Source organism: Balaenoptera musculus, chromosome 5 (assembly GCF_009873245.2).
Source record: "Balaenoptera musculus isolate JJ_BM4_2016_0621 chromosome 5, mBalMus1.pri.v3, whole genome shotgun sequence".
In the NCBI taxonomy this organism is placed as follows: Eukaryota; Metazoa; Chordata; class Mammalia; order Artiodactyla; family Balaenopteridae; genus Balaenoptera; species Balaenoptera musculus.
Window position 1 is genome coordinate 36,219,895 of NC_045789.1, and position 20,721 is coordinate 36,240,615.

The 20,721-nt window shown below is 37.1% G+C and overlaps 1 protein-coding gene across 2 annotated transcripts; it reads right to left on the reverse strand.

The window, feature by feature from the left end:
- Nucleotides 1-876: 876 nt before the first annotated feature.
- On the reverse strand, nucleotides 877-14,726 carry PLRG1 (pleiotropic regulator 1). 2 transcript variants are annotated; one of them, XM_036853533.1, is made up of 16 exons: nucleotides 14,616-14,726; nucleotides 13,118-13,224; nucleotides 12,753-12,824; nucleotides 11,942-12,084; nucleotides 11,191-11,244; nucleotides 10,232-10,325; nucleotides 9,938-10,019; nucleotides 8,474-8,575; nucleotides 7,637-7,729; nucleotides 5,386-5,535; nucleotides 5,194-5,295; nucleotides 4,594-4,696; nucleotides 3,763-3,871; nucleotides 2,616-2,755; nucleotides 1,944-2,137; nucleotides 877-1,366 (listed from the first exon to the last, which is right to left on the reverse strand). In XM_036853533.1, exons 4-16 carry the CDS (start codon nucleotides 12,069-12,071, stop codon nucleotides 1,307-1,309), a joined length of 1,413 nt encoding a protein of 470 aa, XP_036709428.1. In that variant the 5' UTR covers nucleotides 12,072-12,084; nucleotides 12,753-12,824; nucleotides 13,118-13,224; nucleotides 14,616-14,726; the 3' UTR covers nucleotides 877-1,306. The 2 variants fall into 2 exon arrangements, with proteins under 2 accessions (XP_036709428.1, XP_036709427.1); XM_036853532.1 differs by lacking the exon at nucleotides 12,753-12,824.
- Nucleotides 14,727-20,721: the final 5,995 nt, after the last annotated feature.

The window sequence follows — 20,721 nt, forward strand, 5'->3', positions numbered from 1 at the left end:
CAAACACCGCTGACTCTTAAGAAGTCTTCCATAATCCTCCTCAGGGAAAATAAATGGGCTTTTCCTCTATGTTATCCTGGCTTTTCGCTGGTACCTCTATGACAGCATTTCTGTAATAAGCTACTAAAGTGGAAGTCTTAAAGCAGCAGTCCCCAACCTTTTTGGCACCAGGGACCAGGTTCAAGGAAGACAATTTTTCCACGGACTGAGGATGGGGTCGGAGGGATAGTTTTGGGATGATTCAAGCGCATTACATTTATTGTGTACTTTATTTCTATTATTACTACATTGTAATATATAATAATTATACAAGTCACCATAATACAGAATCAGTAGGAACCCTGATCCTGTTTTCACTTGCCACTCACTGATAGGGTCTTGATATGAGTCTGCAAGCAATTGATTTATTATGGTCTCTGTGCAGTCAAACCTCTCCGATAACGATAATCTGTATTTGCAGCCCCTCCCCAGCTCTAGCATCACCGCCTCAGCTCCACCTCAGATCATCAGGCATTAGATTCTCATAGCGTGCGACCTAGATCCCTTGTATGTGCAGTTCATGGTAGAGTTCGCACTCCTATGAGAATCTAATGCCGCCGCTGATCTGACAGGAGGTGGAGCTCAGGCGGTAACGCTAGTGACAGGGAGTGGCTGTAAATACACATGAAGCTTCACTCACTTGCCCGCCGCTCACCTCCTGCTGTGCGGCCTGGTCCCTAACAGGCCATGGACCGGTACTGGTTCATGGCCCAGGGGTTGGGGACCCCTGTCTTAAAAGACAGACACATCTCACCTGTCTACTTCCTGAACAGTATCTAGTGCAGAACTTTACAGAACATGCACTCAAAAACTGTTTGTGGAATAAACATACAGAAGTTAACGCTTCAAATCCTTTAATCCCAAATTATCAGTCACAGATACCAGTTTTTAAAGGATTAAAAAGAAAGACTGCTCCCCTCAAAACATGTCCTACTACAGTAAGCAGTTCTGTAAGTTAAAAAAAAAAAAAAGTGTGTTTTAATAAAAGTGATAAATCATTCTATCTTTAGGATAGTTATGTTCAACAAACCCACATATGCTTGATATCTGCATCTTACCTCCTAGGATCTCAAACTGTTTATTTTAGAAATAAAAACATGGGGAGAGGGTCCTCTTCATTGTAAAATATGAAAAAGCAATGATTCAAGCATGTGAGTTTTTGCTTTATATTCCTAGCCAGAGCACAAGTGACTGGATATTCTCATCAACACCAAGCTAAAAAAGAAACAAAAAACAAAACTGGAACCACCATGAAGACAATGCCACATTAAAATCTTTTTCTCTTGATAATTTCTGGCTTCCAGCTGACTGGATGAGTTTCTTCTGTCTAAAAATAGAAAAGTGAGTAAGTTAAAACAAAGTATTTCTGGTCTGCTTCATATTTAATAGGCTCCTTTCTAACAAAAATAAGGCACTTATTCAAAATTATATTACTTGGCATTATATATTTAGCAGTTCTTTAACAATTTTAAGATAAGTGACAAACTTTTGGCATTATCTGAATCTAATAAAGGATGAATGCATTCGCTACAAATTCAGTTTATGGTTTTTCATTTTAAATAAAATTGTTATTTAGACATTCTAATAACACCAAAGCTTATGATTCTAGAATTAATTTGCATAGTAATCAACTTATTTGCTGTGATTCTTAGTGTAAGATTTTCCCAATAACTCTAATAAGGAACGTTGAGATAAAATCAAAACTATGGATTTGCTGTCATCAATGAAACCAATAAAGAAATCTATGAGCAGACACTATTCAAGATGACAAATACTTTAATATTATAAAGATTACTTTCCCTTCTGATAATTTCAGTAACTTTAAAATGAGAAAACGCTTGCAAAATTGGCACGGCTGATTTATTTTATTATACTTTACAATGTATATGAAACAGAGAACTTACCGCTGTATCATCCTCTCTGTACACTTTAATGGTTTTATCAGCTTCAGCTGTTAATAACCGACTTTCAGACTGATCAAAAGCACAAGCAAATATTCCTGACTCACTGTCCAAAGACCCAGGCTGCACTGCTGCATGAACTCTCTGGAAATTGTAGCCAGTTCTCCAGTCCCAAAGATGCATAGTGCCATTGTCAGCTTAAAGGGAAAGATATAGTTAAACCTGGTCTCCTCTCAACAATTCAGCTTGACAAATGTTTATTAAGCATCACAGTAGTAACTGCAGTCACTACTACAAAGATATATAAGATGCAGGTACTCAAGCTCCTCTTAATATCAGTTTGTCTACTTTCATTTGTACTTAATTCAGCATTTATTATAGATCTCAAAAAGCACCACAAAACAACATTCAACTCCAGAACACACACCAAACTTTAGGCGATTTCTGGCATAAACCCCTAACTTAGATTTATCAATGTGGGAACTTAAAAGAGAGCTAAACTATGAAATATGCTATGTGCATTATGAATATGCATGAACACACGTGAACATTCAAACACACGTTAAAACAGGCAAGTTCTGCTATAATACTTAGGTGTGATGACTTAGAAATTTTACTCACGAAAAGAAAAAAAAGACAGACTAAAACATATTTATCATAAAAATCTCATTTTACCTCCAGATACAAGCACTCCATCAGAATTTACTGTCAGTGTATTAATAATAGCATTGTGACCAGAAAGATTTTGAATGAAACTTCCATCGGGGAATTTCCACTGTTTTATGTTATCTGGAGAACCAGAGGCAAATGTGTAACTGAAATAAGATAAAGAATTAATGATAAAGTAAACCAAGTTAAATACAATGGTGGATTTTTAAAAATCTGATTATGGTTGTATTTTGCATGTGTGGTCAGGATCGATGCAGTTTTAGCAAAATATTATCGTCATACCAAGAGATAAGAGTATCAAGATATTTGTTCCAAGTTAAATCAGATTTTTAAATTATTTTAAATGTACGTTAAGTCCTAGGTTGAAGTTTTACTTTCCTCTCATTTCCCTGATGCTCTACACTGAGCTAAAGCAATAAACATACAAAACCCTAAACTCACATAAAGGGCAAGGGGTGATGTAACTATTTTCAAGAAAGCAAGAAAGGAAGCCAGAGAGAGAGAGGAGAGAGAGAACAAGAAGAAAGGGAGAAAACGAAAGAAATAGAGGCAAGAGGAAGAGAGAAAGGGAGGAGGAGGAATAAAGGGAATGAGAAAGACAGCGAAAGGGAGGAAGGACAAGAGTGAAAATAAAGCTAAGGCAGAGTGGGAAAGAGAGGAGGAGAGGCAAGATATGACTGTGACCAGGAAAGTGCCAGGTGATATAGTTTCATAGACAACAGGTTGTGATATTATGCTCCATCTCTCAGGATACTCTAACTATAACGTTCATGATTACTACTATTTTTTCCTATTATATTAACTTCCTCCTTAAGAATTAACTATTCTATGTATAGCTCAGTGTCTAATAATATTTATGTCCAAAACATTAAATATAGCTACTATTAGCTTCAATTATGACATGCAACTTTTAACCATGATTTATTCGTATTATCTCATTTGACATCATTTTCACCATGTAGAAAGCTTTTCTTGTTTTATAGAGGCCATGAAGCAAAATACTACACAAGGAAAATAAGAGAAATGCATGTTCATATGTGGCACAGGTGCAAAAATGACAGTGGCTAAATGACTACCAAAGTAGTATTCATGTTGATATTACTGTATTATACTAAGAACTGAAGAAAGAAGCTACTTAGGAAAATACACTTACTGTCTTGGATGTAAAACCACAGCCCTGACTGATTTTTTGTGATTTGTTAATGTGACTCTTGTTTTTCCAGCCACCAAATCCCATAATCGTATTGTAGTGTCATGGCTTCCTGTAAGGAAAATACACACACATCCCCAAGATACACACAGATCAGAAAAAAAGAATGTGAAAGTTAAATATAATAAGATTGGAAGCATTCCTCCACAGACATATATATATGAAATAAAAGTCAAATTAACCCTTGGCTAATTGTTTTCTATAGTTCCAAAATATTTGGTTGATTTTAAGTTTTATTCTTAAAAAAATGTTAATAAACGCTTGTTGCACTGTCATCTGAATAACTAGAACAAATGTGAATAACAAATAAAACAAATACATGATGTCATCCCCTAGTGGAGAGGAAGGAAAAAACTCTAATAATCTTTAGTTAATAAAATACACGGGAAGGAATTATTTTCTAGTCTTGAAGATTCAATGTTATTAACCATATTTTAAGCAAAACAAGACTCAACCCAGCTCTGAAAGTCTGAGAGTATTCTGTCTTCTAACTTTAATTTCCTAGACTGGTAATTTTGATACTATAAAATAATGCTTAGCTGTATCTAATAGCACTAATTTCTAGTCAGACATTACCTGATACAAAGATTCTATGATATGTAAAAAGTATGAGATAAAAACAATGGGATGAAATGTTACCACAAAAAATTTCAAGTGCACACAGAAACACTGTATATACAACACAAAGCAAGAGTCATAGTAAATATGAAAAGTATATAATCATAATGCACTCTGATATGACTATACTGTAAACTTGAAAAGTATCGATCGTACCAGTAATAATTTGTGGTTCTGCAGCTTGACACCTCACTGTAGCCACCGCATTAGTATGTCCAGATAACGTGTGTACACTGGCTTTAGTTCTCACATCCCAAATCTATCAAAACACAACAGACATACTATCAAAGAGAACAGGTATTCATATCTCAGGCAGGTAACTAGATCAATACAAGCCTGGGAATCTACTCGACAACTTTGTGTGCCTGCCTTGAATATAATGAAGAAAGTGAGTAAATGAAATAATCCTCTGTAAGTTGGCTGGGGAATGTAGACAGGAGGCAGCCAATGGGGAAAAAAGCTAAAAGATCAGGGGACCTACTGACTAGGATGGATGTAATGGGGCTACTGAATGAAACAGCTAATGGACCACAGCTGTGGTGATACACTGGCATGTGAGAGGTCACATGTCAGGGGCGGGGCCTCCCAATTATAGACATAGTGGGGCCACAGAACTCAGAAGATGAAGACTAGGTAGGGTATTGATGGGTCAAGGCAACTATCTTTAAATTCTCTATCAAAAAATACATGACTTTAGGACCAAATAAGCATACTGTAAGATGCAATATATGTACAGATCAGCTCTATTCCATTTACCCGTGCAGTTGAGTCTCGGCTACACGTCACCAGCACGTCGATTGTTGGGTGCAGATCTAAACCATACACTGCACTCAGATGTCCATGATAGTGCCTTATAACCTAAAAAATAAAGAAAGAAAGTTAAAATTTCTACAATTAGGAAGATAAACAGGGGCTCATAATGTCTCCAATCCTTAACTCCACGCTTACCTTATTATACTCAAGATCCCAGCATTTGACTTGTTTGTCTTCTCCACAGGAGAACAGGTACGGGCTTCTCGTGCTCACTATCACACCACGCACTGTACTGATGTGCCCAGTTAATGACAGTTTTAACTTGCCACTAGCCAAGTCCCAGATCTGCAATCAAAAAATATTTAATTTTTCTTCTTGTTTATTATTCCAAAGCAAATTTTTAGAATCTTGATGTTAAAATTGTCTTCAAAAAGTGAAAGATAAAAACACATAAAAATATAAAAGTTTGCAAAATGACCCCATCACCAAAAATAAAATCAGGGAAAAGAGAATTAAAGGGCATGATCAAACTGGGAAAATGTTTGCATAGATGACAAAAAGTTAATATTCTTAATATATAAAGGATATCACTGATAGTAAAAGTATGAATGCTGAGGTATTAAATTAGTCAAGGATGGCATCAACTTAAAAAAAAAAAAAAACCTAAAAGTAGCAAATAAAGGTATCAAAAACTTCAACATCACTATAAATTTTATATACAGTTTTTGAAAGATTAGATATTCACTTCTGCTTATCACAATAGTAGATATTTTTTAAAAAGCACAAGCAATGTGTTGAAAAGGATCCTCTCGCATGCTGCAAGTATCAATTCATCCATTTTGGAAAAAAATTTTTAACTTTGGGTGTCAACTTCAAGAATATCTGACCTTTAATACTTTTTTCTGGGAAACTATCATAACAAAACACTTTAAAATACAGAAAAAGCTTTAGGCACATATTAATTACAGCATTACTTATGTTAGTGAAAAATCAGGAAACTAAAAAACTTTAATGCCTAACAAAAGGAAAATAGATTATAGAATATCTAAATGATATAATACTATGGAACCATTTAAAAAAATGTTCAGGAGAGGAATGGATTGGGAGTTTGGGATCAGCAGAGGCAAACCATAATATATAGAATGAATATGTAACAAGGTCCTACTGTATAGCACAGGGAACTATATTCAATAACCTGTGATAAACCATAATGGAAAAGAATATGAAAAAGAATGTATATATATGCATAACTGAATCACTTTGCTGTACAGCAGCAATTAACATATTGTAAATCAACTATACTTAAAATAAATTAAAAAAAGATGTTCAGTTTTTGACAAGGATATGCCTTTGACACAATATTAACTGAAAAAAAGCTGGGAACAAAAGTACATTATCAAACATGATTTTTTAAAGATACACATTTATATACACAGGAAAAAAACTCAGAAGAAAATGCAGATACACATACACAGCAATAAATGTTAAAAAGAAAATTCAAATATCTGACAGTGGTAGTATTATGTATGGGTCTATATTCTTTTTCTTTTTTTTATTTATTTATTTAATTTATTTATTTTTGGCTGCATTGGGTCTTCATTGCTGCACGCAGGCTTTCTCTAGTTGCAGAGAGTGGGGGCTACTCTTTGTTGAAGCATGGGGGCTTAGCTGCTCCGCGGCATGTGGGATCTTCCCGGACCAGGGCTCGAACCCAGGGCCCCTGCGATGGCAAGCGGACTCTTAACCACTGCGCCACCACGGAAGCCCTGGGTCTGTATTCTTTTATACTCCTTTACATTTTCCACATTTTTTATACATAAGCATGCTTTAATTTTGTAACCAGAAGGAGAAAAAAATATGAAGGAATTAGTTGTAAATAGTCAGCATGTACTGTTTGGAAAAAACCTGTTGCTTAAATACCACTTTTCAAACAGATATTTATTTGGGACTTTTATTTTTTTTTAATTTATTTATTTTATTTATTTTTGGCTGCGTTGAGTCTTCATTGCTGCACGCCGGCTTTCTCTAGTTGCAGTGAGCAGGGGCTACTCTTCGTTGCGGTGCGCAGGCTTCTCATTGCGGTGGCTTCTCTTATTGCAGAGCATGGGCTCTAGGCGCATGGGCTTCAGTAGTTGTGGATTGCAGGCTCTAGAGCGCAGGCTCAGTAGTTGTGGCACACGGACTTAGTTGCTCTGCAGCACATGGGATCTTCCCGGACCAGGGCTCGAACCCATGTCCCCTGCATTGGCAGGAGGATTCTTAACCAATGCACCACCAGGGAAGCCCTATTCGGGACTTTTAACTGGTATAGATAATACATTTTACTCCACACTCAGGTCTAAGAAATCAGAGAACTGGAACAGCAATTCCCACCAGAGGAAATAAAACATTAAAATTACATGGCAAACACAAAATCATGTTTACTTTTTTCTTGCTTCCTTATTACCTTTATAGTTCTGTCAGCAGATCCAGTAACAAACCACTGGTTTCCAGGTTCCACAGCAATACATCGAACCCAGCCAAGATGCCCACTGATCACCTGCATTTAAAAAGGCAGAGTGAGCAGGCTCACTACACAGAAGCTAAAGTTTATTCAATTTCAACTCATCACACTTATGTTAAATATGGTACAATTGAAAAGCACAACTACAGTGATCGAAAAAAGATGAATGGTTGGCAGGGGTGAGAAAGGGTATGATTGTAAGAAAACAGCACAGGGGTGTTTTTGAATAAATGGAACTTCTATTATCCAGATTGTGGTAGTGGTTACCCAAATTTATATATCTATTAAGATTTATTAGATCTATAAACCAAAAGAAAGTCTATCCTAAGGTATGATAATTTGTCTAGCTGTACGTTTCCTACTATTTACATTTTATTTTAGATTTGGTACATTTTGAATCATTTCAATTTACTATAATTAAAAAGATAATTGGTAGGGCCATAGAAATGTCCTGATGTATGGATTTTCTCCTTGGACTTCACATAGAACACCTCGAACACTTTCCTAAATTTATTCTGTCTGCTTTCCATTTAGTAGCCTTCTATCAATATTTTATACTGTATTTTATACAAAATACAAGTATAGCTTCCATTTAATGAAGTCTCCTTCCCAAAGTATCTTTTAGGATACTGTCTAAGCCCCTCACTCCACCCCACCTCAGATCACTCTACCAGCTCTCATATTCACTCTGTTTCCTTCTTATTCCATTCCTCGGCTCTTGTTTAACTGGAAAGCAGCGATCATGTTTCACGTAGTGGAATAATATACAGATTCACTCACTCTGTAGAGTTTCCACGGTGGGTGCCACTGAGGTTTCGGCATTGTAGGGGCTTTTTTAGCCATCAGTGCGGAGTTCTTGGCATTGCCACCGTCCATAACAACCTAGATATAGAATAGATTAGATTATTATTAACGATATCTTACCTAAGGTTTCATGTTATCAATTCAAAAATGTAAAGTCAAAGGCGGAAAGTTTTTTTCCTTAAGTAAAGAAAAAAAGATATCTGAAAAATATCTGCATACTTAGAAAATGAGTCTAAGACTTCCCATCAGAACTGTATTTTCCATATGTTAATTTTAACTTTAAAAAACAATTAAAAAATCTCAGAGAGGCAGAACCTTAACATTGAGAGCACATATCACTGTGCACGGGTTCAAAACCCAACTCTGTCCATTACTACCTAATGACCTTGGGTATAAATTATGTAACTTCTGTGCCTCATTAGTAAAATGGAAATAACAGCAACTACCTGATACAGTTATTATGAAGACTGTAACAGAGTAGTAAATGCTAAATGTAAGCTCCCATTATTATTTAAGTAAATATATGTGCATTAATGTCGTTGCTTTTGTCATATTTTAACATTATTGATTTCATACTACAAAGGAGAGACTGAAAGTTCCTTCTATTTATCTCCCACAAAAGTATTTTAATACTGTCTTAAAAGGTATACTAGCTGATATAACCATCTACTGCTAGCATCCACCCATCCATCCATCCAAAAAACACTGAAGCCTGTAAAGTTACTGCCCTCAAGAAGCTTATGTTATATCGTAAGGACGCAGAAAGCCTGGGCAGATGTTGTGAATGGAGGCTAAAGACCCTGGTAGGAAGACTACAAATTCATTCACTTCACAAAGCAACTGCATAATAAACTGAGGAAGTAAAGACTGCACTTACTTCAAGTAACAGCATAATAAAGCAAACTGCATATTTTCAGTTATTCTTTCTATAACTACTTTCACCAATAAAACAGTAGCTGCCGTTTACTTACAAACAAATATTTCTAAATGCTCATTTATAAGATATTAGTTGTATAGCCTGTGAATATTACAATACTAATAGCACTCAACTCTAACCGTACAAAGCAACTGAGAGTTTAATAAAAAAACACTTTCGTATCTAACATGTACTAATACAAGCTTCAGAATAACCGTGCTTGCATTTTTAATAGTGGGTAATAAAGAGCAACATCACATTATCTTCAACAAAATAAATGTTATGTCCAACGTGCAAGCAGACACAGAATTAACAGAACTTTATTTTGTCAATTCACTAGCAACTTAAATTTTAGGGCTATGAAATATTAGCAACTAGCTCAGGCTGCTACTTACTTGAACAAGTCCAAGGAAAATGTTCATTTATTTAATATTTAAGGTAAGAATCTTGGAATAAAGGGAAACAGGCAACATGTTAAAGTTAGAAACCCACAGTGTGATGTGATTTGACACAGACAAACTTACCGCCCCTGCAGGCTGTGACCGGTCAGAAGCCCCAGGGTGTCGGTATTCACCTCCAGCAGGTGCACTACGGTTTGCATCGACCCTGAGGCAAAAGAAACACCATATTCTAAGTAATTAATGTCTCCAGTCACGTGTTCTGCAGCCTGACTATATTTTAAGTTTTTGTAAGCACTGGTAAAGGAAAATGTCATATAATACGTAACTACAAAGAAACAAATTTAAAAATGAGAAAAAATGTGAACAGTAAACTCTGCTTTCAAAATCTTTGTTATTTAGAAGCATAATATCTCCTACCTGGCTTGAGAAGTAGGTAATGCCACAGCTAAGGACTGTGCAGCTGATTCACTTGGCATTCTTTGGATCTTAGTGTCCGCTGTCAAAGCAACCCCTGTTGAAGTAAAAAAAATCAACTCCTTTTAGTATCTATCTTTGCTTCCATTTACATGCATTTACAGTAAAATAGTGGAGGAATACATAACAAAAAGGTAATGGTGATTATCTCCAGGTGGTGATATTACAAAAATTTTTATTACATTTTGTAGGTCTTTTGTTTCTAATTCTTTTACAATAAATATTGCCCAACAACACATATCTCAAATTCATCTCATATATTTAATCAAAACAGCTTAATATTAACATAGCCGAAGACAGTAAAGTTAAATTTCTATTATCTTGGGATATTACCTTCAAATATAAAAATTAAGCAGTTCCCCAAATACTAACAGAATGTGTCGAAGGGTAAATGTAAATTCCTACAACAAGAAGCACCAATTCATCTACACTTTGAATATGGTGAATTCCGTCCTCTAAAATTACTAGAACCTGAATATTCTAAGCTTTTTGTCCTCCACCCTGTTACACTGGCCACTCCATTTGTGTGCTAATTCCTCTTCACATACAACACACCCAGGATATGTTTCTATCATACCTGCTTCTATACTAACACTTCTAACACTTTTATAAGCTTAGTGATATTTATGTGTCCGACTAAACTTCCAAGTAATAAGCTTGTCTTAGCCTGGAGCAGTCTTATTGTCTTTGAATTCTTAGCACAGTGCTTGAAAAAAAATAGGTGCTTAAGAACGTTTGCTGAATGAATGAATGTGAAACTTAGTTATCATCTAAAAAGCTATGCCTGGATGCCTGGTTATTGAGCTTACCTTATATTTTACAGGCAATGGGAATCATATTATTGGCTCAGTCATGGAAATATAAGTGACAATAAGACATTTTCAAATATAACAGCTACTTACCAGGTCCTGGTGGATACGGATGTGTACCTGTCACCAAATATTCAACTTCTTGTCCTATTAAAAAAAGAGAGAGAGAGAAAGAGAAAATTCACCTGTGGCAAAATTATCTTATATACAAGTATCACGTCTTTTAATGAATTAAATAATATTAAATTATCAACTGGATACCTCAATTTTCCCAACTAAGCCCAAGCCTCAGAAATAAGGTAAGTTGATCATTTTTGCTTTGCCTTCTGAAGACCATGTACACAGGTAGTTCCTTGATCATTTGCTGATGTGATGTCAAGAAAGCTTGTACATTTGCTACATAGCAATGGTGTGTAGAGAGGTCATCTTATCAAGTAATAATCCACTCAGGTTTATCTTCCAAACAAACGGTTTTCCTATGGAATCTTGGATTATCTTTATTCACTACAATTTTAGTACTTAATATCATCTTTCTGAATTATAGCCAAAACAGATAGATGAAAGAAAAATTCCCCACAGGTTAGGAATTTTTCCTTTAGTCTCCACTATGACTATCTCCATACCCGAAGAATTTCTGCCATCACTATACCACTGTTTTAATTTCCTATAAGGGAAAAATCCACCAACCAATAATCTCCCTCACTACTCCAATGAGGAAATCAAGCTGTTAAATAGGGTATGGTTCTAATAAGTCCTTCTAGAAGAAGCACTAATAAGACATTTCATTTTTCTATTTTTAAAATTCACATATAAATCCTGACATTTCTGACAATGCCATACGCACCTTGATTGGCAGGATATTGTTTGTGTCCATATGAATCTGATGCATTCTGAGGGCCTTTCTCTTTAAGATTTTCTTTTGAAGTAGGCATATGCAACACAGGACCATACTCATTACGCAGCTTGATTGCCATTTTTCGTTTGTGACTATTTAAAAATTATAAACATAAAAATGTATCTTTGAGTACTTTAAATATATTCACCAATGTAAATATATTCACAGATAGCCAGGAAACAAGTTTTTAAGTAGCTTAAGTTTGCCTAATCATGTAGAAAAAGTTACTATTAAGATTTTAAAGTTAAACAATATTTTTAAAAATTTCCAAGTGCATTTCCACACTTTTGTTCACAATCTACCACATAGCATCCATTAAGTCAAGTAATAGTTTAGTTTGTTAACCAATTATATAAAAACTTTCATGTTGATTTATCAAAGGTCTAACTGATTTTAAAATATATAGAAACTAATATATCCTTTAAAAAACCTCAGTCAGTATACTTTCCTTCAAATGTCTAAATATAAAAATACAGTAAAAGCTTCTATAGTAACCTTTCCTGGATATACCTAGAAAGATTAGTTCAAACTAATCCAAGTACTTAATTCAGCATTTTAGAAACAAATGCACTTATTATGCTACTTTTAAGGATAGTCCACTTGGTAAATTAAATATAAATGCTTGTTTGAGGAATTAGGTAGATTTTAAAAGAAGGGTAAAGGACAAAGAAGGAACACTGCACATAATGCAATCCCAGACTGGAGCTGGAGATGTAGAACCAAAAATATGCCACCACTCAAAAATCTTCATCATACTAACGAGAAAAGATGGGAGTAGAGGTACTGGCCAGGTACAATTTCAGCTCAGCAAGGCTCTGAGAGCAGCAGGAAGCTGAAAGCACATACAAAGTGATTGATTATAAAATATAATGCCTAAAAGGGACTCTCCTAATTACTGGGTATTTGTAAAATGCAATTAATTAATGGGACTTTTACTGTAAAAGATAAGGCCAAAAAAAATAAAGTTAAATCAGCTTAAATTATGCCCAAACACCACTCATTACTGAATAGATATCCTATGAGTTAGTATTACTCACTAATCTTTAAACCTTCCCCTCTCCCTGCTCTCTTCCCCCAATATTATAAGTTGAAATATTCTAGCAATTGAAAAGGAACTATCCGTACCTCTCTTCATCCAAAGGCACAGGTTTTCCATTATCAGCCACAAACATGTCATGGGTTCTCTTCAATGACCTGAACACAAGTGTGTGCACAGAATGTTTCTGTACCTCCTAGAATAAAAGAGTATAATTACATGTCTAGCTACAAATTATATATACCATCACCTAAATTAAAGTCAAATTAGTTATACACTTTACATGTTTAAATATGTAAAAAGCTTTGTACCACTCACCACAGCTATCTGTAGCAAGCTATAAGAGTCAAGTTCAGAGAAGAGGAAGAAGCTCCTCTTGGGCCAGAGTCCTAGATATACCAGCTGAGTGATGCCTGAGATTAGCCATTTACTCAATAAATATTTACTGAACTCCTACTAATTGAGTGGCAGCTATTGTGCCAGAAACTAACAACAGAATGATGAAAGGCAGCCACGGTCCCTGTGCTCAAGAGGAAACAGGCAAATAAAAATAAACAAAGTTAACTCCACATTTTAATAAGTGCTATGAAGGAAACAAGCAGGGGGCTGAGACAGAGGACAGAGGAAGACCTTAGGGTGGTAATGAAAGATCTCTCTGAGGTGGCAGCTAAGCAGAGAGGGAGTTAGCCTTGCACAAAATAGAGGTAAGAACAATCCAGGCAGAGAGAAAAGGCCATGTAAATACAAAGGCGTTCGGTAACCGAAATAATGCCAGAACCTGCAGTACAGCTGTGTATGTTCAGTGAGAGGGTGGATTGATGATGCAAGATGAGGTTGTAAGGATAGACAAGGTCCAGATAAGTTTTTTTTTATACCATTGCAACGGTCTGCATTTTTGCTCTAGATCACAGAGCCACTAAAGGGTCTTAAGCAAGAAAAGCTCGAACATCCTACGTTTTAAACTGATCAATTTACTGGGGGTGGGGGAGGGGTGACAGAAACAGAAGCAAGGAGACCACCTAAGAGCTAATGCATCAGCGTTGGTGGAAGATGATGTGGTCTGAATTCAGGTGATGGCAGTGGGCCTGGACAAGTCAAGAATTCTGAGATAAAACGAACAAGGCTTGCTAATAGTTGTTCAAGCTAACGGAAAATGCAAAAATTCAAGAATGGCAGGTTTTCCCGGGGAAGAGCTTTAGTAAGACAAAAAGTGAAGACCAGAGAAGACCGCCAGTTTTTTAAGACACAGAATCACCGACTCGACCCAGCAGGCAGCGAGTACCACTGGTGGAACATCGACAGAAGCCCCGCCTCAGGGGACAGTGCCCAGCTCAAGTGCCCAAGGGCCAAATGAAAACTGGAGGAATTATCTCAGGCTTCCCGCCCACACAGAACCTCCAACTTGTGCTCTCATCCGGCTTCTCTGCCTCCCTAAAAACCTTAAAAGACTACCCGGCCTCGGCCAAACAGCCTCCCCTCGCAGCCACTACTCTCCCCTGACTCCCAGCACCCTCGATCCCCCACGCCCGCCGCCAAAGAAAAATAATCCAGAACAGATGGCCCCTGGGCACCCAAGTGTCACTTTACCTCGACCATGACGCCGCGGTCTACCCAGTCGCTCCGGCAAGGAAGAAACACTAATCAACAGGACGGAAACGGCCGCCGCAACTACTCAGCCCCTTCCGGAATCGGGCGTCCTGGCGCCGGATGTGATGTAAGACTCTGCGCACGCGCGCTGGTGGCCCGCAGGCAGTCTGGGGCCAAAGGGCGGGCCTTTCTCCTCGGGGGCCGCCTGTGGGGCGGAGCTTCGGGACTGCGGAGCGGAAGCTACCGGAATCGCGGGAGTTAAGGTTTTACTCGCTTCTGCAGAAATCTTGAGATAATATCGTTTTCTGCCTTACTCTCAGCCTTAAATATTTTGGTTTAGGGCTGTGGTTGTTTTCACTCTGTTCTCTGGAATCTTAATGCTTTTTTTTTCAGACAACCTGAGCAGTCAGTTCTAGGGAAGGTCCGGAGAGAGCGCGAAGGCTCTTACCCCTCCTTGCCTTCTTCGGGGGTCGCCTCCGTGATTTTTGTCGCCTGATTCCGCTCCTTGGCTCAATTTGGCTGGAAGCATTTAGAAGTCTTTGTAGTCTTGGTGCCTAAAAACAATTCCACTTACACTGTTCATTAAACGCTTGTTGAGTGAATATTGCGGAATGGCTTCAATTTGAGAAATTTTGCAAAAGATTTTGGCTTTAACAGCATATGGCAAAATCTCAAATTTATTTTCCTCCAGCAGAGTTTTTTTTTTTTTTTTTCCAATATCCCAACAATGGCATAACTCTTGGCCGTTTCCTCGTTGTCTGATGATGAATGTGGCTCAACAATGCCAGGGTACAGTTTGTCAAAGCTGGTGGAAGAAAAACACAACTGAAGACTTTAGCCATTTTTGTGTGTATACAGACTGGTGCCAAAGGATTGGCATTTTGTTTTATACCCAGGTAAAAGCTGCAGTTTGTGATCAGTCGTGCCTATTTTTCCACATAAGAAGGAAAATTGATGGAACTGGACATTTGCAAACTTGAATAGACAAGCATTTTACTGGCTCTGCTTGTCCTTTAACCATAGTCAGTTTCCACAGATCTTGTCACAGAGCATGTTGTGTATACTTTGAGAGGGAGAAAAATCTATCAAAAGTATAACAATGTGAATTGATCATCTCATTTAGGAATTAATTTTTAATTCATTACAAAAATTAAGGCCATCCTTCTATATGAAAATACAGTCATCTCTGAATTTGAGTGTAAGTTTGGCCTTAAAAACTGATTTTCTATAGCAGTGGCCACTGACGGTAGGCCTTGCAAGAAAATGCCATAATTATAAAATATGTACTTGGGAAAATAAATCAGAGTATACCTTACCTATAGATAGAAATAACTATACAAAAGAACATGACCAGCAAAGGGCAATAAAATTATAGAAAGGTAAGCAACGTTCTAATATATCTATGGCAACATAGATAAAGATGTGGTACATATATACAGTGGAATATTACTCAGCCATAAAAAAACAAAATAATGCCATTTGCAGGAACATGGATTGTCATACTGAGTGAAGTAAGTCAGACAGAGAAAGACAAATATCGTATGATATCGCTTATATATGAAATCTGAAAAAAAAGGATACAAATGAACTTATCTACAAAACAGAAATAGAGTTACAGATGTAGAAAATAAACTTATGGTTACCAGGGAAGGGGGAGGGATAAATTGGAAGATTGGGATTGACATATACACACTACTATATATAAAATAGATAACTAATAAGGACCTACTGTATCTTAAAAAGAGTGGTTATATGTATATTTATAACAGATTCACTTTGTTGTACACCTGAAACTAACACAACATTGTGAATCAACTGTACTCCAATAAAAATTAAAAAAAAAAAAAAAAATCCCTGTCCTGGCTGACACCTAGAGCTGCCTTATTTGAGCAGTAGGGGTCACTGCTGCTCTTCATAAGCGTAGGAGGATTGTTCCCAAAAGCACACACGGTGAATACTTTATTAATATATATTATTAAGTCTGTTTGGGTGAAACCAATAGTACAAATCTTAAGGAAAGTCTCCCTTCATTAGTTAAGCTAATTTTTTTTTTTACTCACCAATATAGGACATCTCTTTATTCTCTTTCAAAAATCAATAGCTTTTATGTATGCAGTTAAAACATATAATGGGGGAAAATCTCATTTATAACAACAATAAATGAAAAGTATGCAAGTCATGTGAAAAAAAGCTTAAGGGACATAAAGAAGAAGATTTGAATCTATGAAAATGCATACCTTATTCTTGGATCAGAAGACTCAAAATTATAAATGTCTGTTATGTCATTAATCTAATCTTGGGCATATTTTACAGAAAATACTGTTAATTTAATTCAAGACATTTTTATTAAATAGTGAAAGGTTTTTTAAATGAATGTTATAAAATACTCCAAATAAAAAGTTTTCATTTTCTACAGAGTTTTACTACTGGTACTATATACTTAATCACTTTTAAGTGCTTTATTGCATTGTGTGAAAATACAGCTTCTGTTTCCAATGTGTGATTTATGCTTTTTTTAAAAACTCAGTTTGATTCCCAAACATTTGATCTTAACTTTCCCTTTGAATTAGTTCAGCAAACCCCAGAAGCTATCTCAGCCATTAATTAACTTACCTTTTAGAGGTATTTTTTTTAATTTATTTATTTTATTTATTTATTTTTGGCTGCGTTGGGTCTTTGTTTTTTTTGTTGTTGTTTTTGTTTGCTTTTTGTTTTGTTTTGTTTTTAACATCTTTATTGGGATATAATTGCTTTATAATGGTGTGTTAGTTTCTGCTTTATAACAAAGTGAATCAGCTGTACATATACATATATCCCCATATCTCGTCCCTCCTGCATCTCCCTCCCACCCTCCCTATCCCACCCCTCTAGGTGGTCACAAAGCACCAAGCCGATCTCCCTGTGCTGGCTGCTTCCCACTAGCTATCTTACATTTGTTAGTATATATAAGTCCATGCCACTCTCTCACTTCATCCCAGCTTAACCTTCCCCCTCCCTGTGTCCTCAAGTCCATTCTCTACGTCTGCGTCTTTATTCCTGTCCTGCCCCTAGGTTCTTCAGAACATTTTTTTTTTAGATTCCATATATATGTGTTAGCATAAGGTATTTATTTTTCTCTTTCTGACTTACTTCACTCTGTATGACAGATTCTAGGTCCATCCATCTCACTACAAATAACTCTATTTCGTTTCCTTTTATGGCTGAGTAATATTCCATTGTATGTATGTGCCACATCTTCTTTATCCATTCAAATGTTGATGGACACTTAGGTTGCTTCCATATCCTGGCTATTGTAAATAGAGCTGCAGTGAGCATTGTGGTACATGACTCTTGTTGCTGTGTGCGGGCTTTCTCTAGTTGCGACGAGTGGGGGCTACTCTTCATTGTGGTGCGCAGGCTTCTCATTGCGCTGGCTTTTCTTGTTGCCGAGCATGGGCTCTAGGCGCCCGGGCTTCAGGAATTGTGGCTCGCGGGCTCTAGAGCTCAGGCTCAGTAGTTGTGGCGCACAGGCTTAGTTACTCTGCGTCATGTGGGATCTTCCCGGACCAGGGCTCGAACCCGTGTCCCCTGCATTGGCAGGAGGATTCTTAACCACTGCATCACCAGGGAAGCCCTTACTTACCTTTTAAATAGTAGCCCCCTGCCATTAACTTACCAAAAGATAATGGGGGGGTACTATTTAAAAGGACAATCAGGTGTCTCAGATTTGGCAGAAGAATCAAATGATCAAGTTTGGAAGTTTTGGTGGCTCCTGCTGCTGAAGTTGGTAGGCTTTCTCTCTAGAATGCTGCCATGAATGTGACATCAGGCCAATCAACCTAATTATTTCCTTTGCTTATTTCCTTTGCAAACATAAAACTGGGGGAGAGAAGCTGATAGGGCTAGCTTGGGTAAGGGATCTACCCCTACTCAGTCACCTGTGGCTAGAGGGTCAGGGTATCACAATACTAACAGGACTGCAGGAGCCCCACTCCTGCATTTTAGGGGTCATTCCAAGAGAAGGGAGCAGCACTCCAACTGTTGTTGGTCACACCCTTTGTGGTTTTGAGTCTAATGTGACAGAAGCAAAAGAGCATCTCTGTCTTTTCTCTAGCTCCTGTGATTGGCATTGGGTTGAAGGAGAAAATGTCCTATTTTTCTCCTTATTGCCGTGGTATCAGCTTCCGTAAGAAAAGCAAACTGATATCTACCAAGTCAATAGAAGGAGACTTTCCATAAGAGACAGAGCTAGCCCTACCCTTCTTCCCTGCAATGTGCTTTCCCATTGCAGATGCTAACCAGTTATGGCTGTCACTGTCACATTAGTCTCAGGTTTGCCCATCAAGCTCTGGTCCAAGCTGGCTTCCAACTCTTCAGTATTAATTTCCCCTTGGATAGTGGTTCTCATACTGTGGTTCAGGGTAAGACAAAAAACAAAAAGAAAAAAAACCATACAGAGACTAACAATGATTTAATATGGTTCTCAAAACCTATGCCTTCTTAGACAAAGAGAATCAGTATTTCGTTTTATTTATTCAATCATTCACTCATTCTGTGTTCACAAACTAGTTCAACAGATATTTGTCAAATACCTATCATGTGGCCGGTGTCTGATATAAACCACACAGTCATTCAAACCACAAGTTTCAAGTCCAAAAGCCTTTTCCTTTCAGGTCATTTTTCCCCTGGAAGGAGGTTAGGGTCCCTAAGTTACTGTTCCCAAAGCCTCACCTTTCCTGGCTCAGCACAGGGTCTTAGGTTCAGCACATATAAGTAGTTTTTATTTTCTGTCTTCCCCTCTAGACACAAAACTTCATGAGTACAGGGCTTTTGTCTATCTTGGTGACCAAAGTATCCTTGGCCTCTAGCACAAAATAGGTGTTCTATAAATATTTGATGAACACAAATTGCCTTGTGTGCTATAACTGGGCCTGACTTGAATTGTAAAAGTATCAACAACAAATGCTTGACAATCAGTGCTGGCAAGTCTGCCCTTCTTGCCAGAGAGCTGCTGGGCAGGACAGATAATTTCTGTTTTTTCTGTCACTGATTTACTGCCCTTGACTTACATAAGGGGATCAGCTAATTTGAAGAACCCTGCACTATTGATCTAAAAACATAACTGAACAAATAGTACTCCCTTTCTCCTCCACCAATGACAACAACATTTTTAAAAAATTAAGTATTTTAGCGAGCAGGATCTCTGTAAATGCATTTCTTCTCTTTGAAAACATGGTAATTTACTTTGTAATATTAGGCACTTTAAAATGTTAGTATAGCTGTATATAACTCTATAAAAAAATCTAGCAAGAAGTAGAATTAAAGAAACTCATAGTTATTATTCACTGCATCAACCATGCCTCTCACACAGACATGAATATCCAACCCACACACACATATTACAGTGAAAATGTAAGTGAAAATAAAGGCTAAGGATGGGAGTGCCCGTCTGAGACACTGTAGTCTCAAGAAAAAGAACTGACCAAAACAACGACAACAGCAAACCAAAAAGGTACAGGTCAATTCTTTATCATGTTTACATTTTGTTGGGCAATATGGTCTAACGGGCACAGAGCATGAACTGTCTGGTCAGACAGACATGGGTCAAGTCCTGCTACCAGTACTTACTACTTGTATGCCTTGAGTACTTTACTTAACCTCTCTGAGTCGCTGTTTCATCATCTGTAAAACTTAAAGCAGATAAATGATTATCAGAGCTTGGAATCAGAGGCCTGTTTCAATGAAAGCTAGTTCACTCATTCATTCTACGATTTTTTTATCAAATGCCTACTATGGTCTGTCTTATTCACCAGTGTATCCCCAGCTTCTAGCACACTGCCTGTCACATAGGAGGCCCTCAAGAGCTATTTGTGGAATGAATGTTTAGTCTCTGGTGTTATGGAGTGATTTCCAGTGATTTCCTTCCACCTTCCTGGTGATGATGGCAAGAATGCCTGTCAGAGTAGAAAAAAAGTGCGACTTATAAGGGAACTTTCACGTTAATGTTGCACAAGTTACTATAATATGCTAGAAGAAACAAAAAATTAACAAACTTCTGGGAATTAAATAATGGTTCTATTGCTAGTTGATGTAATGTCAGTGCTTGAAAATGAAGATAATATAATGT

What these genes read in the sequence shown, in the direction of transcription:
- PLRG1 (XM_036853532.1), bottom strand. An exon ending in ACAATATCCTGCCAATCAAG is followed by an intron (nt 11,245 to 11,941) that starts GTGCGTATGGCA and finishes TTTTTTTAATAG; the next exon opens with GACAAGAAGTTGAATATTTG. An exon ending in TGGAGTGCTTGTATCTGGAG is followed by an intron (nt 2,138 to 2,615) that starts GTAAAATGAGAT and finishes TTTCCCTTTAAG; the next exon opens with CTGACAATGGCACTATGCAT.